We start from the raw sequence: 16,655 nt of genomic DNA on the forward strand, positions 1-16,655 counted from the left end.
TGTATCTGTATTTCTAGACGGGGGCGTTTATCGGCGACACACACGGGGAACCTGTGTTCGATTGAGATGGCGGTCGGAACAGCGAGCACAAGGAACGAATAAATATTACCCCGTCTAAACATTAACTGTGGAACTTGTAGCGGCTTCACATTTACCCTAAACTGTAACCCGGAACGTAGCATAGCGCTATGGAGAAACCGACAGTCGCACTTGTGTATCAAGCTGTGCAGGCTCTTTATCATGATCCGGACCCCGCCGGCAAAGAGCGAGCTTCGGTGTGGCTGGGGGAGCTACAGAGATCGGTAAGTAAACTCGAGAGATGGGGGGGACTTGGAATGGGCCTAGAACAAGACATGGCTAGGCAGGTCGTGTGAGGCCGAAAACAAAACATTGCATCAGAATGCGTAATACCATGGTGATATAAAAACATGTATTTGTATATGCTGACCCAACAACGAATGAATGAGCATAGATTCACACGCTAGCTAGCAACAAACTGCATAGCATTATCTAGTTACCTTAGTTAAGCTAGTTTGGTAGATAGCTAACTAACTACTTAGCATTAGCCGCACAGTTGTTTTTTTCTACTACTAGCCTGCTAGTAACTGTCAAATGGAAACGGGGATAGATCTATGGGGATTCCTATGTGCAACGAAGATAATGAAGGCAAACATAAGCTAGCTTTCTCTCGCGTGTAACGTTAGTCCTTAAACAATCCACGGTGTTTGAAAATGCTAGTTAGCCACACAGCAGATACAGTAACTAGTTAACATCCAGTTATTGCTAGCTAGTTGTTTAGTTAGCTTCTGTAGTTGGCTTGAGTTATATTGACATATTTAGTAGCTCGCGCTAATGACAGTTACGTTAGCCGGCCATAGCACAGGAAGAGCGCGAGGCGAGGGTGGCCATCATGCTAGCGTCCATTACTTGCTAGCAAACTTGCCGTTTTAGCCACATATGGCTAAACTGCTTAGTAGAGGGGCGTGTTACCTCGCTACATAAAGTTAGCTAGCGGGCTAACGATATTGCCAGGGATGCTTTTGCTGTGAGTTAGTCAGCAAACGTTAACTTGGCTAACTACACTAACAACTTCCATTTGTGTTGATTATGTTGGGTAAATGGTGTGCCACTTCACGTTGTTGGATAACGTTAGCCGTTTTATTTCCGCATTTGTTTTGTTTTTTTCCTCCATTGGTGCTGCGTCGGTCTGGTTTCCGCATATTCATTGGTTACTTCCTTAACTACTGCAGGAAATGTAATCATTGTCTGTCACCGGACAATCAATGATTGAAATACGGCCCACCTACATGTTGCCGCTACGTATTCCTACCAACTTATTATTGTGATCATTTCTATAATAGATGGCCTTCCTGCAGGTTGCATTGAGAGACACAACTTCAGGGTAACTGGATTCAAAACAGCTATTTCTCCCCACTGTCATGCAGTTCCCACAGAAAGGCCTCACAAAGCCATGTATTGATTCCCTAAGTAAAAATGTAATGTTGCATAACACGTTTTAAAACACTTGACTGTGACACAAGCAACTTCCTGAGTTTGCTGGCACTTGGGGATCTGAACGGTCTAATTTGGGAGAGTAGGAGCCATCTGAGTGATGAGCACTGTGTGTTTGTGTGTGTGTGTGTGCTCTATGCTGTCAGCTTCTTTTTCACCCTGGCTGCCAGGACTTACTGGACACTGATGGACAAATGGGGAAGGGGCTTGGCTGTTTCACTTTGCAATATAAATTCTCATACCCATTTTACCAGGTTTTACCTTAGTTATTCTATAGTATGGTATAATGACTAACAGCTTGACCAACTGTTGGTTAAGGCAACAAGCCCTCTATGAAGGAAGCTAGCTACAGACACCTGATGGTGTTGCATAGGAAGGACATCAGATTTGGCCTACTGTATTTTGTAAATGGGCCTATTCCCTTTGGGTCTTTGTGACTAGGGTGGTTTTGAAATCATTTGAGTGGGTTGGAACCCAGACCTGAGAATGTAAGCATAGTAATCCATTTACTGGGATGGGCTTTTTTTTGGGACTGTTCGAGTTCTCACCTTATTTTTTTCCTGAGTTCTCAAATGGGGGAAAAAAATATTTTAAATTGTTTACATTTTTCTGTAGGACTATGCCAACAATGCCTAATTTATAATAACCATTACAGATAACGAATCCTAATTTTAAAAGCAAGTTAAATTATTGAAACCTTAATGTCAACTGATTATATTGTGGAACACAATCTTCAAAAAGGCAGTAACCTCAGCAGTGGCGCTTACTTGGAGAAGCCTATGGCTGTGCAATTGCATAGCCTTGCATTGTTAATTTAGCAGACAAGACGCTTATTTCCCGAGCCTTTATCACAGTCAAGACACCTATTTTTATAGTAAAAAAAAAAAACATGATGTATTATAACAGAATAAAATAAAAAGTTGCAACAGTTATCCTCAGTGATCATATGAAACTGGGCTCTATTTGCCTCGTTGAAAGACACTTTTTTTTCCACGATTACAGACCAAAATCTCTCTGATATACAGACATTCGATTTAGTTTATTCTTCCTTTGGAATTTTCTAAATGGATTGAGTGGACGAACATGGAAAGGATTTTTTTTGACAATCGACTGAACATGTCTGACTATTTTTAGGGGCCTAATAGTTAAGACATGCCATTTTAATGCAAAAAATGTATTACCCTTTAATGTGGCATGAACACAACCAGTCATGATTTCATCTGATTGTCAAACAAATCACTTGAAAAAGTAGGCTACCTGTGCATGTTTGTCCACTCCAAAATAAATCTAAAACCGTGCACCCATTTGATATATGGAAAGAGACATGTTAAAAAAAACACAAAGTGTAATGACATTCGGGGATTGTCATTAGGTCTACATTCTTGTAGCCTGAATTAATCGATGCGTCTCGCTGACAAAAGGTCCTTTTTTGTAGAAAGAAATGTCGTGACACTTGAAAAGGGCCTGAAATACGGCACTGTCCCGGGATGACAAGTGCAGCCACATGGGAAAAATGGTTTAAACAATGACACGGATGTGGGTTTATTTGTTTCATTTGGAATGGGCTTTGATTTTCATATTTACCACTGTAGCAGTTAGATTCATTTTAACAAATAGGAAAATGGTTAAATTAGCATGCTTTTAGAATTTTTCTTTTGCTGCATTTACGGGGGCACATCTCTCATTCAGGGCGGTTCTGACTTCCTTGTTTCGGTAACCTTCCTGTCTGAATAAAGTTAAAGGTGGCGCTAACTGTTCTACCCATATCCCCTCCCCGCAGATGTACGCGTGGGAGATGGCAGACCAGCTCCTCCAGCTGAAACAAGACGTGGAGTCTTGTTACTTCGCCGCCCAGACCATGAAGATGAAGATCCAGACGTCGTTCTTTGAGCTGCCCCCAGAGACCCACATTGCCCTCAGAGACTCCCTGCTCTCACACATACAGAGCCTCAAAGACCTCTCCCCCATCATCGTCACTCAGGTAATGGCCTCCTCGCACATTGATGTAACCTAGGGTAACGCTCCTTCCATCCAATTATTGTCTGTCCGGTATCACCCTCTGTCAGTGACCACTGAAACTCTCGGATGACTTGGATTTTTGTCTGTAGCCTTTATGCTCCTAGAATGCTCTCAAGGAATGTCCCACTGACCATCGAAATGTCCCAAAGGCTTAGCAATGCACAGTAGCAATAGAACTCTAGCATTTACCCCAATGTACCACTACAGGGGTGTAGCTGTGGTTACAATTTAACAAGTACAGTATTACAGGGCATTAAGATACTCTAATCCTTACAAGTTCTTCCTGTTTTTTTGTCTAATTTCTCTCCTCCCTCTCTCAGCTTGCTCTGGCCATTGCAGACCTCGCCCTACAGATGGCCTCATGGAAGGGCTGTGTCCACACCCTCATTGAAAAGTAAGACCCCTCCCATTGCTGCTCAACCACTCATCTCAGATCACACCTGTGGGTAACAGAATGCAAGAGTTACAGGATATTAGACCGTTGTAGGTGGTTCTATGAAGTCAAAAGCCATTGTAAATAGTTGGTATTTTTGAGGTGACATTAAGCTTCAAATACATCTCCTTCATGCTAATTTTCTCATAACTGACTGCTGCCGTCTCTCCTCCACTCTCCTTGCCTTCTCTCTCTCTCTCTCGCTCTCTCTCTTTCTCTCTTTTTTTTTTTTAGGTATAGCAATGATGTCAGCTCCATGACGTTTCTGATAGAGATCCTTACAGTGCTCCCCGAGGAGGTCCACAGCCGCTCCCTACGCATCGGAGCCAATCGCAGGACAGAGATCATCGAGGACCTGGCCTATTACTCCAGTACTGTGGTCACCCTACTGGTGAGTTCTCTCTCTGGCCGACACGCATACTATCTGTTCATCTTTCTCTCGCCAACACTCACATACTAGCCTATTTTACCCACCTGATTTAAGCTGGTCTAAACTAGAGCACCTGTCACCACTCCCCCTTACTGGTTAAGCAGACCTCCCATGGGTTCATCCTCTCATTATAAAACCCTGGGATGTACAGCCTCATTATCACAAAGCTATTCAACTACTACCATTACCTTAGAGGGACAAACTGAACCACTCACTTTGTAGTATAATTTTCTCTGCAGAATGTCCAAGTTTGACTGTAGATGTTTTTGAGCATTGTGGTTTTGATAAGGATCAGTGTTAGCGCGTGTGTGTTGTGGTCCCGTGTGGCTCAGTTGGTAGAGCATGGTGTTTGCAACGCCAGGGTTGTGGGTTCGATTCCCACGGGGGACCAGTACAAAAAAATAAATGCATCTTTAAAAAAATGTATGCACTCACTAAGTCGCTCTGGATAAGAGCGTCTGTTAAATGACTAAAATGTAAAATGTTGTCTCCAGATGACATGTGTGGAGAAGTCTGGCAGCAATGAGAAGATGCTGATCAAGGTGTTCCGCTGTCTGGGAAGCTGGTTCAACCTGGGAGTCCTGGACAGCAACTTTATGGCCAACAACCAGCTCCTCATGGTCCTTTTCCAAGTGCTGGTATGTCTCTTTCTCTCGCTCTTTTTGTCTCTCTCTCTCGCTCTTTGTTTGTCTCTCTCTTTCTCTCATATCGCATTTTGGAAGCACAAATAAACAGTGCTAGTGACAAACACTCCCAAAGTCTCTCGAAATATTAGAGCAGCATTCGTTCCAAACCCTTATTTGTGCAACAACCATGGGGGGGCAGGGAAATAATTTGTCAGTTTAGAATGCAAATCGCTTGTATGCATAATGCATGGGTTTCAGCCACGGAACAGCTCTCTTTGACATACTGTTATTTTTTTTGTCTGTTTGGCAGCAAAGAGACGAGACGTCCACTAACCTGCACGAGGCTGCGTCCGACTGCGTGTGTTCAGCGCTGTACGCCATCGAGAACGTGGACACACACATGCCCCTGGCCCTGCAGCTTTTCCAGGGGGTCCTCACGCTGGAGACGGCCTACCATATGGCCGTGGCACGGGAGGACCTCGACAAGTATGAACACACTACTCCCCTTTACATACATACACCAAGATCACCTATCCAATCACCACACTCCTTCCTGCCCCAAACCTATCCTTCCTCTCCATTGCTCTTGATGTTGAACTCGTCTGACTCTTCTCCGCTGTCCTCTGTGTGGAAGAAAAGAATGCTAACTTTTATCCACAACTCTCTCTCTCCTTCTCCCTTGTTCTGTCAGAGTGTTGAATTACTGTAGGATCTTCACTGAGTTGTGTGAGACGTTTCTGGAGACCACAGTCAAGAGTCCAGGCCAGGGCATGGGAGACCTGCGACCGCTTGAGCTACTGCTCATCTGCGCAGGACACCCCCAATATGAGGTACACAACACAAGATGCGCCCGCACGCACACACACACGCTCTGTTGTTTTGGGTGGATTTCAAGTGTGTGTGTGTGTGTTCTCTTCTGGTGAATCTCAGGTCGTGGAGATCTCCTTTAACTTCTGGTATCGTCTGGGAGAGAACCTGTATAAGACCAACGACCCTGCCCTCCACGGCATCTTCAGACCCTATATCCAGAGACTGCTGCACGGCCTGGCCCGCCACTGCCAACTAGACCCCGACCACGTAAGGACCACCCAGCACATGACAAGGAGTCCTTAACCAATTCCAGTGATGCCAACCATACTCCCCAATACTCTGCTTATGTCATATCTGATTGTAGAATCCCTTAACCATGTGCATGTATTACCAAGTAGTTCAGTACATCATTTGGTTTTGGTAGTACAGTATCATTCACTCACGGTCTCCACTTTTGTGTTAATCCACAGGAGGGCATCCCAGAAGATACAGATGACTTTGGGGAGTTCAGGATGAGGGTGTCTGATCTTGTGAAGGATGTCATTTTCCTTGTGGGCTCCATGGAATGTTTCTCCCAGGTAGCTACCTTCGGAAATTGCAAGTTCAAATGATGTCATTAAGATGACAAACTATACGACTGCCTTCTCCTTTTTTCTCTTTCTTTCTCCCTCCCTCTCACTCTCTCAGTTGTACTCCACTCTAAAAGAAGGGAACCCTCCCTGGGAGGTGACCGAGGCTGTTCTCTTCATCATGGCCGCCATCGCCAAGAGTGTAGACCCGTGAGTGTCCTCTGCACATTATTACTCATTAATAGAATGAATAATGACTAAATCCCTTCCCCACTGTGTAGAATGTGTACAACTACTGTAGATTTGTATATCCATCCCCCCCAAGGTGTTTGTGTAACGTTTCAATCTTTAATTTGTGGGTAATGTATAAATCCTGTGTGTAACGTGTTATTGCTTTCCCCCGGTCAGTGAGAACAACCCCACCCTGACAGAGGTGTTAGAGCAGGTGGTGCTGCTGCCAGAGACTGTCCATATCGCTGTGCGCTACACCAGCATTGAGCTGGTGGGGGAGATGAGCGAGGTCGTTGACCGCAACCCGCGATTCCTAGGTAGGTTCAGTGGTCACGTTACGGTCAATTGCTTAGCTCGGGACCTGAGTGGCTTGAGTTAATCAATTTGGAGGTTCATCTTCATCTGTGTGTTAGTGTGTGTATAACTCTAGTTTTGAGCACGTCTGTTTCCTTGTAATTTTTCTTTGTTTTCCATTCCTTGTTCCTTCCTGTGTCAAATGCCTGTGTCACTCTGTTTTGTTACACCTCTGCCTCTCTTGGTTGTATACTCTGGATGTGTGTATGACCTTAGCCCCGCTCTGTCACAGACCCCGTGCTGAACTACCTGATGAAGGGCCTGAGGGAGAAGACCCTGGCTTCCGTGGCGGCCAAGGCGATCCATAACATCTGCTCTGTGTGCCGGGACCACATGGCCCAGCACTTCCAGGGCCTGTTGGACATCGCCCGTGCCCTCGACTCCTTTGCCCTGACCACCGAAGCCGCCGTAGGCCTCCTCAAAGGTAATGTTATGACACCCTTATTTTTGACACTATTTTTATGGGGTAGATCAGTTTTAATATTGCAGAGTGTGGCTTCTATCTGTGTAGTTGTCTGCATTTTCAATCCCACTTTTTTTTTTATTATTATTTTTCCCTTGACCCTACCACCCCTCCCCAACTTGGAGTAAACTAATGGACAAAAATACTTAGGCTTCTACTTCCAGCTCATAAATACTATATACATTTTACTTCTTCAACTACCCCAAATCCTCCCATCTATCTCTGAAGATCATCCAGTATTGATTTCTAGCTGCCATATATTTTCCCACTCATGTTTCACAAAAGTTTTGAACCTTTCTATTCTTATAGTTTCTACAGATTGTAAATTAAAGTTCAAAACCTTTGCTAAGAGTATTATTGATCGATTTGACTATGACTTAGCTCCAGGTAAATGTTGGAATCTTTCAGCCATTCCTGAACCTGCGACCAAAAACAAGCTACAGTACATATGGACAGTACCAAAACAAGTGATCTAATGATTGTTTCTTCACAGTAAAGTCTGCAGAGCTGGGATGGTTGTATCATGTGTTTTCTTTTGTTTTTTTACACACACAGAGTACCAGTCAAAAAGTTTGGACACAACAATTTATTCAAGCGTTTTTCTTTTACTTGTACTTTTTTCTACGTTGTAGAATAATAGTGAAAATATCAAACTATGAAATAACACATGGAATCATGTAGTAACCAAAAGTGTTAAACAAATCAAAATATATTTGAGATTCTTCAAAGTAGCCACCCTTTGCCTTGGCAGTTTTGCACACTCTTTGCATTCTCTCAACCAGCTTCACCTGGAAGGCATTTCCAACAGTCTTGAAGGAGTTCCCACACATGCTGAGCACTTGTTGGCTGCTTTTCTTTCACTCTGCAGTCCAACTCCATCCCAAACCATCTCAATTGGGTTGAGGTCAGGTGATTGTGGAGGCCAGGTCATCTGATGCAGCACTCCATCACTCTCCTCCTTGGTAAAATAGCCCTCATACAGCCTGGAGGTGTTTTGGGTCATTGTCCTGTGGAAAGACAAATGATAGTCCCACTAAGCTCAAACCAGATGGGATGGCTTATTGCTGCAAAATGCTTTGGTAGCCATGCTGGTTGTGTGCCTTGAATTCTTAATAAATGACTGAGTGTCACCAGCAAAGCACCATCCCACCTCCTCCATGCTTTACGGTGGGAACTACACATGCAGAGATCATCTGGCCTCATCAGACCAAAGGACAGTTTTCCACCAGTCTAATGTCCGTTGCTTGTGTATTTTGCCCTAGCAAGTCTTATTATTTTTGGTGTCCTTTAGTAGTGGTGGCCTGATTCATGCAGTCTTTTCTGAACTGTTTTTCTTTTCTGAACTCTGAAGCATTAATATGGGCTGCAATTTCTGATGCTGGTAACTTTAATGAACTTATCCTCTGCAGTAGAGGTAACTCTGGGTCTTCTTTTCCTGTGGCGGTCCTCACGAGAGCATGTTTCATCATAGTGCTTGATGGTTTTTGCGACTGTACTTGAAGAAACATATAAGTTCTTAATGTTCTGGATTGACTGACCTTCATGTCTTAAAGTAATGATGGACTGTTACTCTTAGCTTATTTGAGCTGTTCTTGCATAATATGGACTTGGTATTTTACCAAATAGGGCAATCTTCTGTATACCACCCTACCTTGTCACAACACAACTGATTGGCTCAAACTCATTAAGAAGGAAAGAAATTCCACATTCACTTTTAAGAAGGCACACCTGTTAATTGAAATGCATTCCGGATGACTACCTCATGAAGCTGGTTGAGAGAATTCCAAGTGTGCAAAGCTGTCATCAAGGCAAAGGGTGGCTACTTTGAAGATTGTCAAATATAAAATATATTTTGGTTTAACACTTTCTTGGTTCCAGCATGAGTCCATATGTAATTTCATAGTTTTGATGTCTTCACTATTATTCTACACTGTGTAGAAAATAGTAAAAATACCCCTGGAATGAGTAGGTGTAAACTTTTGACTAGTACTGTGTGTGTGTGTCTATCTATCGCAAGAATTTTGTATATTTGAAATTCTACGTTTTTAATCTGGTGTCGTTTTGTCCATCAGTTCATAAACCATGTGCCAGGGAATCGGTACATCGCAAATCTGACTATTTTTGTCAACCTGTATGGCGCAGCTGTAAATGATTTTGGTCTTCATGTAGGGACAACAGACAAGTTCCTTACCTTCTTCCACTTGACTCCTCCATTTGTGATGTAATGCTGCAATCCGTTGGTTGTGATTTTGGTTAGAGCAAACCTTTCCAAATGTTTTTGTTAACTGCCAGTGTGATAACTCCACCCGTCATATTTATATCATTTACAAAGATTATACAGTTGAATTTTCTCCAAAAACACTTTTTTTTTTTTATCAATTAGTCTATTGGAGTTTAACGATAATATTTGTACTGTCTCTTCTGGTGGATTAAACTGAAATTGCTAACAGTTTTCTATGTCTTGTGTTAAAAATAACCAAAAGTGAGAGGTTGTAATCTGAATGAAGAGAAAAAGGCCATTCTTGAATACTAGGTGAGCCATTCTTACTAATCGGCTAGAGAACCAGTTTGGATATAAGTATAGTTTTTGTATGATTTGAAGCATTTAGTGAGAGGTCTAATGCTTTAATATTTAGTAATTTCTGCCCTCCGAATTCATATTCATTATATAAATAGGCCCGTTCCAAATAAAGTAGAATAAAACATTGTTAAAGTTGAGTGTAGGCAGGGCCATAAGTAAATAGGTAAACTGGTATATGACTACATAATTAATCTGGGTGAATTTATTTTCTTTTTTTTTCTTTCCACAAATAGGCAGGTGTTGTCATTTTCCATGGTAGCAAGATCTTAACTAATTTGGCTAACTTTTTATTAAAATGTATTGTAGTGAGAATTTATTTCTTTTGGGATATGAAGACAGAGTATGTCCACTTCACCGTCAGACCGTTTTATTGGTAAACTACACAGTAATGTAGAGTTAAAAAAAAAAAACGTAATATGGTGAATTTATCATAATTCTGTTGTAATCCTGAGGTTTGAGAGAAATTGATCTATATCTTCCAAGGCTGTGCAGGGATCCAAATTGCAGATTTAAAAGAAAACAACATGCATCGTCAGTGTACAATGACACCTTTGTTTTTAAGCCCTGGATTTCTAGCCCCTTGATATTATTGTTGGATCTGATTTTAATAGCTAACATTTCAATGGCCATAATAAATAGATACGCCGATAGTGGACAACCTTGTTTTACTCCTCTTGACAGTTTAATACTTTGTGAGAAGTGGCCATTATTTACTATTATACATAACTTTAACCCATTGTATAAGAGATTCTCCAAAATTAATATAGTCCAGGCATTTATACTATGCCACCCTTTCCACTACTTTGGTCTGTCGGTCTTTCTTTCTCTGCTCCGCTCCTTCTCTATTCCATCTCTCACTTTCAATCTCTTGTTTTATTAATTTCTGTCTAACTTGCTAGTCCATTTCTTTCAGCAACTTGTTCTCTCTGGACTGTGGGTCCAGTTTGTATTTTTATTTGATTGCCTAATGAGTTTGATTTGTATTAAACCAAGTAGTGTTGCTCTGTCACCATGGTAATGCTGGTTGTTTTTGCAATGCAGGTACAGCCCTGGTCCTGGCTCGTCTTCCCCTGGAGAAGATTGCTGAGTGTTTGAGTGACCTGTGTGCTGTGCAGGTCATGGCCCTCAAAAAGGTGTGTGTTATTCTGCCATTTGTTTGTGTGCAAGTTTGGTTGTAGGTTGTGTGTGTATGAGGTACCTCAAGTGTGTAACTGTTACGGATACAGTAACAGTTATTACAATAGTGTAATAGTTTTGTGGATTGGGTATATGTGTGATACCAACAGGTTTGCTTATTTGTCTCCTATCTTCAGCTTCTCTCTCAGGACCCCAGCAATGGGAAAGCCGCTGACCCCACTGTCTGGCTGGACAGACTAGCAGTTATTTTCCGGTACACAACTCATTTATAACACATTATGCTATATGTGTGTGTGTGTGTGTGTGTATATATATATATATATATATATATATATATATATATATATATATATATATATATATATATATATATATATATATATATATATATACTTATACTTATACTTATACTTATACTTATCCTGGTTGCACAGTTCACGAACTGTCTAATGTAGCTATACTAATATGATTTGTGCTGATTAATATTTTAAGCAGAAATGTTTGTCTTAATGTTTTCTCCCCCCCCCCCCCCCCCCTCCCCAGACACACAAACCCCATCGTAGAGAATGGACAGACACACCCATGTCAGAAAGTCATCCAGGAGGTAAAGCAACTGGCAGTTTATTTTTTTTTCACCCTCTACATTTTTATAGCCTTTATAAAAAAAAAAATGTATTTGGACAAGGCTACCATTGCATACAACCTGCGTTGTTCAACACATGAATTGGATTGAGTTGTTTTAATGCGACTATTTTGGTGCTCAACTACTCTGGGGCTTTTTTCCTTTTCAGATTGTAATTTCAATTTGAGGCCATGATTGCGTACAGTCATTCCCACAGTTTCTCATGCTAAACCTATATTTGGTGTTTCCTTGATTCTCTGTAGATCTGGCCGGTCCTGTCACAGACTCTAAACACACACCAGGCTGATAACCGCATCGTGGAACGCTGCTGTCGCTGCCTGCGGTTCGCTGTGCGCTGCGTGGGCAAGGGCTCTGCCTCTCTATTACAGCCACTCGTCACACAGGTGCGTGTTCCTTTGTTTGGGTCACAATACGCCCCATATACAGATGGGTTAATCTTTGTTGGCGTGTCTGTTATTTGTGTATACAATGTCCATTGCCACCGGGTGCTTGTTGAGCCCAGGGCAGCTGGTGACTGATGACAAAGTCAGGCTGAATGTACAGTATAGGGTTGTAACTTTTCAAAACTCCTGGGTTGACAGATTCCCTTGCTTCCTGATTATTCCCTCTTGAATCTAGATTTCTGGGAATTTCTGCCCTAGTATAGGTCTTTAACAGTGTGTGTTTCAGATGGTCAGCAGAACATAACAGTAACGCTGGTCGATCATAATCACTGATCACAATTGGATCAGTGTCCTCCGGATGCGATGTTTTGCTCACTGTCCTCCCAATCTCTGCAGAGCGCATTGGAGTACAGTATAGTTATTGTAGGCCTGCACTGACAGATTTCGTGGAAATTCATACTGAGAGAGACTGTCATTTCTTCAAACAATCATCTTTATTTAATATCGATGAATTATTACAATAATGAGACTAGTCAACCCAACACACTTTTATTTGTGGTACCCAATTGGTAGTAGCTCGTTTTGTCTCATCGTTGCAACTCCCGTACGGACTCGGGAGAGGCGACGGTCGAGAGCCATGCGTCCTCCGAAACACAACCCAACCTAGCCGCACTGCTTCTTGACACAACGCACATCCAACCCGGGAGGCCCCCAACCCAACACTCTTGACTGTTGGGCCGAGCAGCCTAAACTTTAAAGATGCTTAGTCATCGCTGGTTCCACCCCTCCCAAAAAAGGTTGGGGGCACCATTAGCCACTTTGGATTTATCCTGTGGTCATCTGCACGGGGGTGTTATTTTTACTCCCAACTTAGTTTCCCAGATGCCCGGAAGATAAGACAATGAGTGATTGTTCTAAACTCTTCCAGGCTATCTCTATCTGGGTCACACACACCACATCTTGTCGATGGAATGCCGGTTTTGGGTTTTTATCACCAAGTCATTGTCAGCTCAAGCTATCTCTAGAAAAACCCATTTCCCTGACCATACGCCATACTAACTGCAGGAAGTTAGTGGAAACCATCCCTTTACAGAAACACAACATTTAATAGAACAGAAATGTCTTACTATAGTTAAGTATATCATCGTTAATTATTAATATCAAACAAATCAGGTAAATAGGAAATTTTTCTATCACACAGGCAAAGTGGTCTTTCAATCATGCAGTCGCGAGATGTGTTTTTGAGGTCAAAGGGATCCTCGTTTGCACATTTGTTGATGATAATTGCTAGTAAGCTATTGCCCAGTTATAGCACATTTTTGGTCAACAATAAGAATCCTTAAAAAGTCATGGTGTGCATCAGCTGTGTGCCCGTTTTTGGAGGGAGGGAGAGCGAGACTGAGGTACATTTGCACAGCAGGTAAAATAATGATATGCAAAAGACTAACTAGATAACCAGCCAAACTACACTGCTTTGCATTTGAATCTCGCTAGTTAACTGTTAGTATGCATTAAATGCCATGTCCGACGTACTAAAATAACTTTCCACCGGCACTCATTTATTACCCCAAATGGCCAACACACATTTTGAAATGGGTGCGCAGTTGAAGAAGCCGATTCTTCATACTCCGGTTGTAAAACCATCTCTATAGCGCTCAATTAGCTAGGATTTTCCTCTATTCAATACTGGCCATGTAATTCTGACAAAGTTAACAAATATTCTTAGAATAGCCCAATTGACAAGTAACTCGTTTGCTGTAAAGATCTCCCCTGAACACTGAATATTTTAACCTAACAAATAGAAACTTTATAGTAGGCTACCTCACCCACCTTAATCATTTTAATCCCTGGTTCATTAAATGAGTGAATTGTTTTATAAAGACATAAGTATTTGGTTGTAATTAGTGATACACCAAAATGACATTTTTGGCCGATTACGATATTTTCCTTGCCCAAAAGATAAAATGTAAAAATATCTAAGGGCCGTTTATGCATTCTAGTACAGTTAAATAGTTAGACCGCTGTATCCAAGTGTGTGTGCTAAGGCACTGCATCTCAGTGCAAGAGGTGACACTACAGTCCCTGGTTTGAATCCAGGCTGTATCACATCCAGCCGTAATTGGAGTCCCATAGGGCGGCACACAATTGGCACAGCGTTGTCCGGGTTTGGCCGTCATTGTAAATAAGAATTTTGTTAACTGACTTGCCTAGTTAAATAAAGGTCACACACACACCACACTGACCAAAAAAGTTATTTTGTTGCATTTACATATGTCCCCATTACCAGTAAAACATAATCAAAACCTATTTCTCCCACTTACTTGCTGTGCTGTTACGTTCAGTCGTTTCATTCTCAACCAGGATTTCTATGGAACGCCGTTTTGGGTCTTTGCGTGTCATAAAAGATACACCTCAAATAACACTATTTTGACGTGTCAAATAACACTATTTTGACCAGTCCGGACCTGAATATGACTGCATCACATTTAACACGTTCATAAAAAAAAATTTACGTAATTATTACACATTGATTACTCTACCACTCGTATTTCATGTCACAACGATTCATCGATACCTAACTTACCTACAGTGCTAGCTATCTGATGGATGCAAACAATGTTCTTCCCCAAAAACATAGCAAAACGACAGCTGTTTCAGTAGCGATAGTTAGCTAACTAACTAATCTAGCTAGGTGTCATCTAAAATAGCCCTAATTTATAAGACCGTTCTTATTTGATTAATGGGGGTCGGACCCATCTTTGTGAAGCTAGCCACAATAGTGGACTTTGCAGTTAGCCTTCAAAATAAAAGTATGACAGTGATGCAAATGAATAGTAGAATTATCCCATTATTGAATAGATCATGCTAAACGAGGTTGGAATGTTGTATAAAATCAACAAAATACAATTTGTTCATTTGACAAATCTGAAATCACACTGGATGTATTAGACTTTAGAATTGCATTGGGGGCATACTTATTTCACTGTACAGCCTTACAACATGTAATTGATCCACAATCCATAGGTATCAGTCTACTAATTGACACGGAGAGAACATTAGCGTCGTAGCTCTTATTGTGAAACTACTGTGAATTGAGACACATTTATTGTCAACCTATGTGCATTGAACACGATTCCAGAGGAAAAACAATACTGCGTGGATGTTTGAGTCTGAGGACGTTGGGGAAAACTATCTTGGGTATTGAGTAGACTGATATCCCATTTCATTGCTTCACATTCCAACCTTGTTTAGCATTATCTAGTATAAATATGGCAGGATTCAACCAATTGTAACCTTCTGCATCACTTTCAAATAGGTACTTTTATTAAAAGGCAAACCGCAAATTCCACTGTTGTGCCTAATCCTTATTGTGGCTAGCTTCACAACACAACCCGGTCTGGTCGAGCCTCACTAGCCAGATGAAGCCAGCTGGCTGCTTATAACGTTAGCTTTGGGCAACAGGGTTAAGTAGCTGGCTAGCCATTTATTTTCATGAACTGAAGTTCAATTTTAATAGGTGAACAAGTGGCAACCTAGCTAATACTTACAAGGATTCCTAAATCATTACTAAGAATATTGAAAAAGACTGCAGTTACTACTGGTCATTGTTTTCAGGCTGGTTGTTTTGGTGCTAGCTAGGTACCAAGCTAAAGCTAGCTACCCCAGTTGTTGTGGTCGAACAAATAATGCTTTATTACTAATGCGGTATTGTAAACACATCGTTTGTGGCCAGTGTTTTCTTGTTTACAGACCTTTTGTACAGCTTTGACAGTGCTACTGATAGTAGTGGTGGCGCTTGGCTTGCACGTGCAAATTCGGAACAGTCAACATTCTATAATAGAACTTATTTGACGTGTCAAATTAAAAGCTTATTTTACGGGTCAAGAAGTATTATTTTACGTGTCATAGTGTTGACGTGTATATTTTGACATGCAAAGACCCAAACGGCGTTCCATAGTATGTCGTGAAGCTAATAGCAAGTGACACTATTACTGTGTAACTCCGGTATGGCAACGTGTACCAGTACTTGACGAAAGCCATCACCCACGACAGAGAACGGTTGATTTGTCTAGGGCAATGAATTATATTATCTTGCCGTTAATTGATTTTGCATTTGAGTTGTCTCGCTGAAATTGTCTTACTCTTTCAAATGATTGCTTGACTTGTTGACTGTTCGATCCACACAGCAGACATTGTGGGCTAGGTTAGGATTGCTGTGTAGCACAACATTTTACGTGTTGTCATTGTGTCATGTACCTACATTATATAGATATGCACTTCAGCTTTGACATTGCTTTTGCACATCGGCGTTAAACTAGACATCGGGCTGATGCCCATGTTGGTATTTTTAGCTAATATCTTCCGATATGTTCACCGATTTTATTATAAAAATAAATAAAAACATTTATCATGCATCCCTAGTTGTAATGTAGCAGGGTGGCCAACCCTCGTCCAGGAGAGCTA

At 41.6% G+C, this 16,655-nt stretch overlaps 1 protein-coding gene across 1 annotated transcript in view; it reads left to right on the top strand.

Moving 5' to 3' along the window:
- The window catches only part of LOC115198673 (transportin-3-like), a 21,674-nt gene continuing 5,019 nt past the window's right edge, over window positions 1-16,655 (top strand). Inside the window, exons 1-16 of the mRNA XM_029760821.1 lie at window positions 1-302; window positions 3,293-3,493; window positions 3,852-3,925; window positions 4,199-4,355; window positions 4,889-5,032; window positions 5,331-5,506; window positions 5,712-5,850; window positions 5,951-6,097; window positions 6,301-6,408; window positions 6,518-6,609; window positions 6,808-6,947; window positions 7,217-7,408; window positions 11,070-11,161; window positions 11,342-11,418; window positions 11,709-11,769; window positions 12,051-12,191. Of these exons, the coding sequence (XP_029616681.1) occupies window positions 189-302; window positions 3,293-3,493; window positions 3,852-3,925; window positions 4,199-4,355; window positions 4,889-5,032; window positions 5,331-5,506; window positions 5,712-5,850; window positions 5,951-6,097; window positions 6,301-6,408; window positions 6,518-6,609; window positions 6,808-6,947; window positions 7,217-7,408; window positions 11,070-11,161; window positions 11,342-11,418; window positions 11,709-11,769; window positions 12,051-12,191 (2,055 nt within the window). The 5' untranslated portion in view covers window positions 1-188. The remainder of the gene's footprint in view (window positions 303-3,292; window positions 3,494-3,851; window positions 3,926-4,198; window positions 4,356-4,888; window positions 5,033-5,330; window positions 5,507-5,711; window positions 5,851-5,950; window positions 6,098-6,300; window positions 6,409-6,517; window positions 6,610-6,807; window positions 6,948-7,216; window positions 7,409-11,069; window positions 11,162-11,341; window positions 11,419-11,708; window positions 11,770-12,050; window positions 12,192-16,655) is intronic.

This window comes from Salmo trutta, chromosome 8, assembly GCF_901001165.1.
Source record: "Salmo trutta chromosome 8, fSalTru1.1, whole genome shotgun sequence".
Taxonomy (NCBI): domain Eukaryota; kingdom Metazoa; phylum Chordata; class Actinopteri; order Salmoniformes; family Salmonidae; genus Salmo; species Salmo trutta.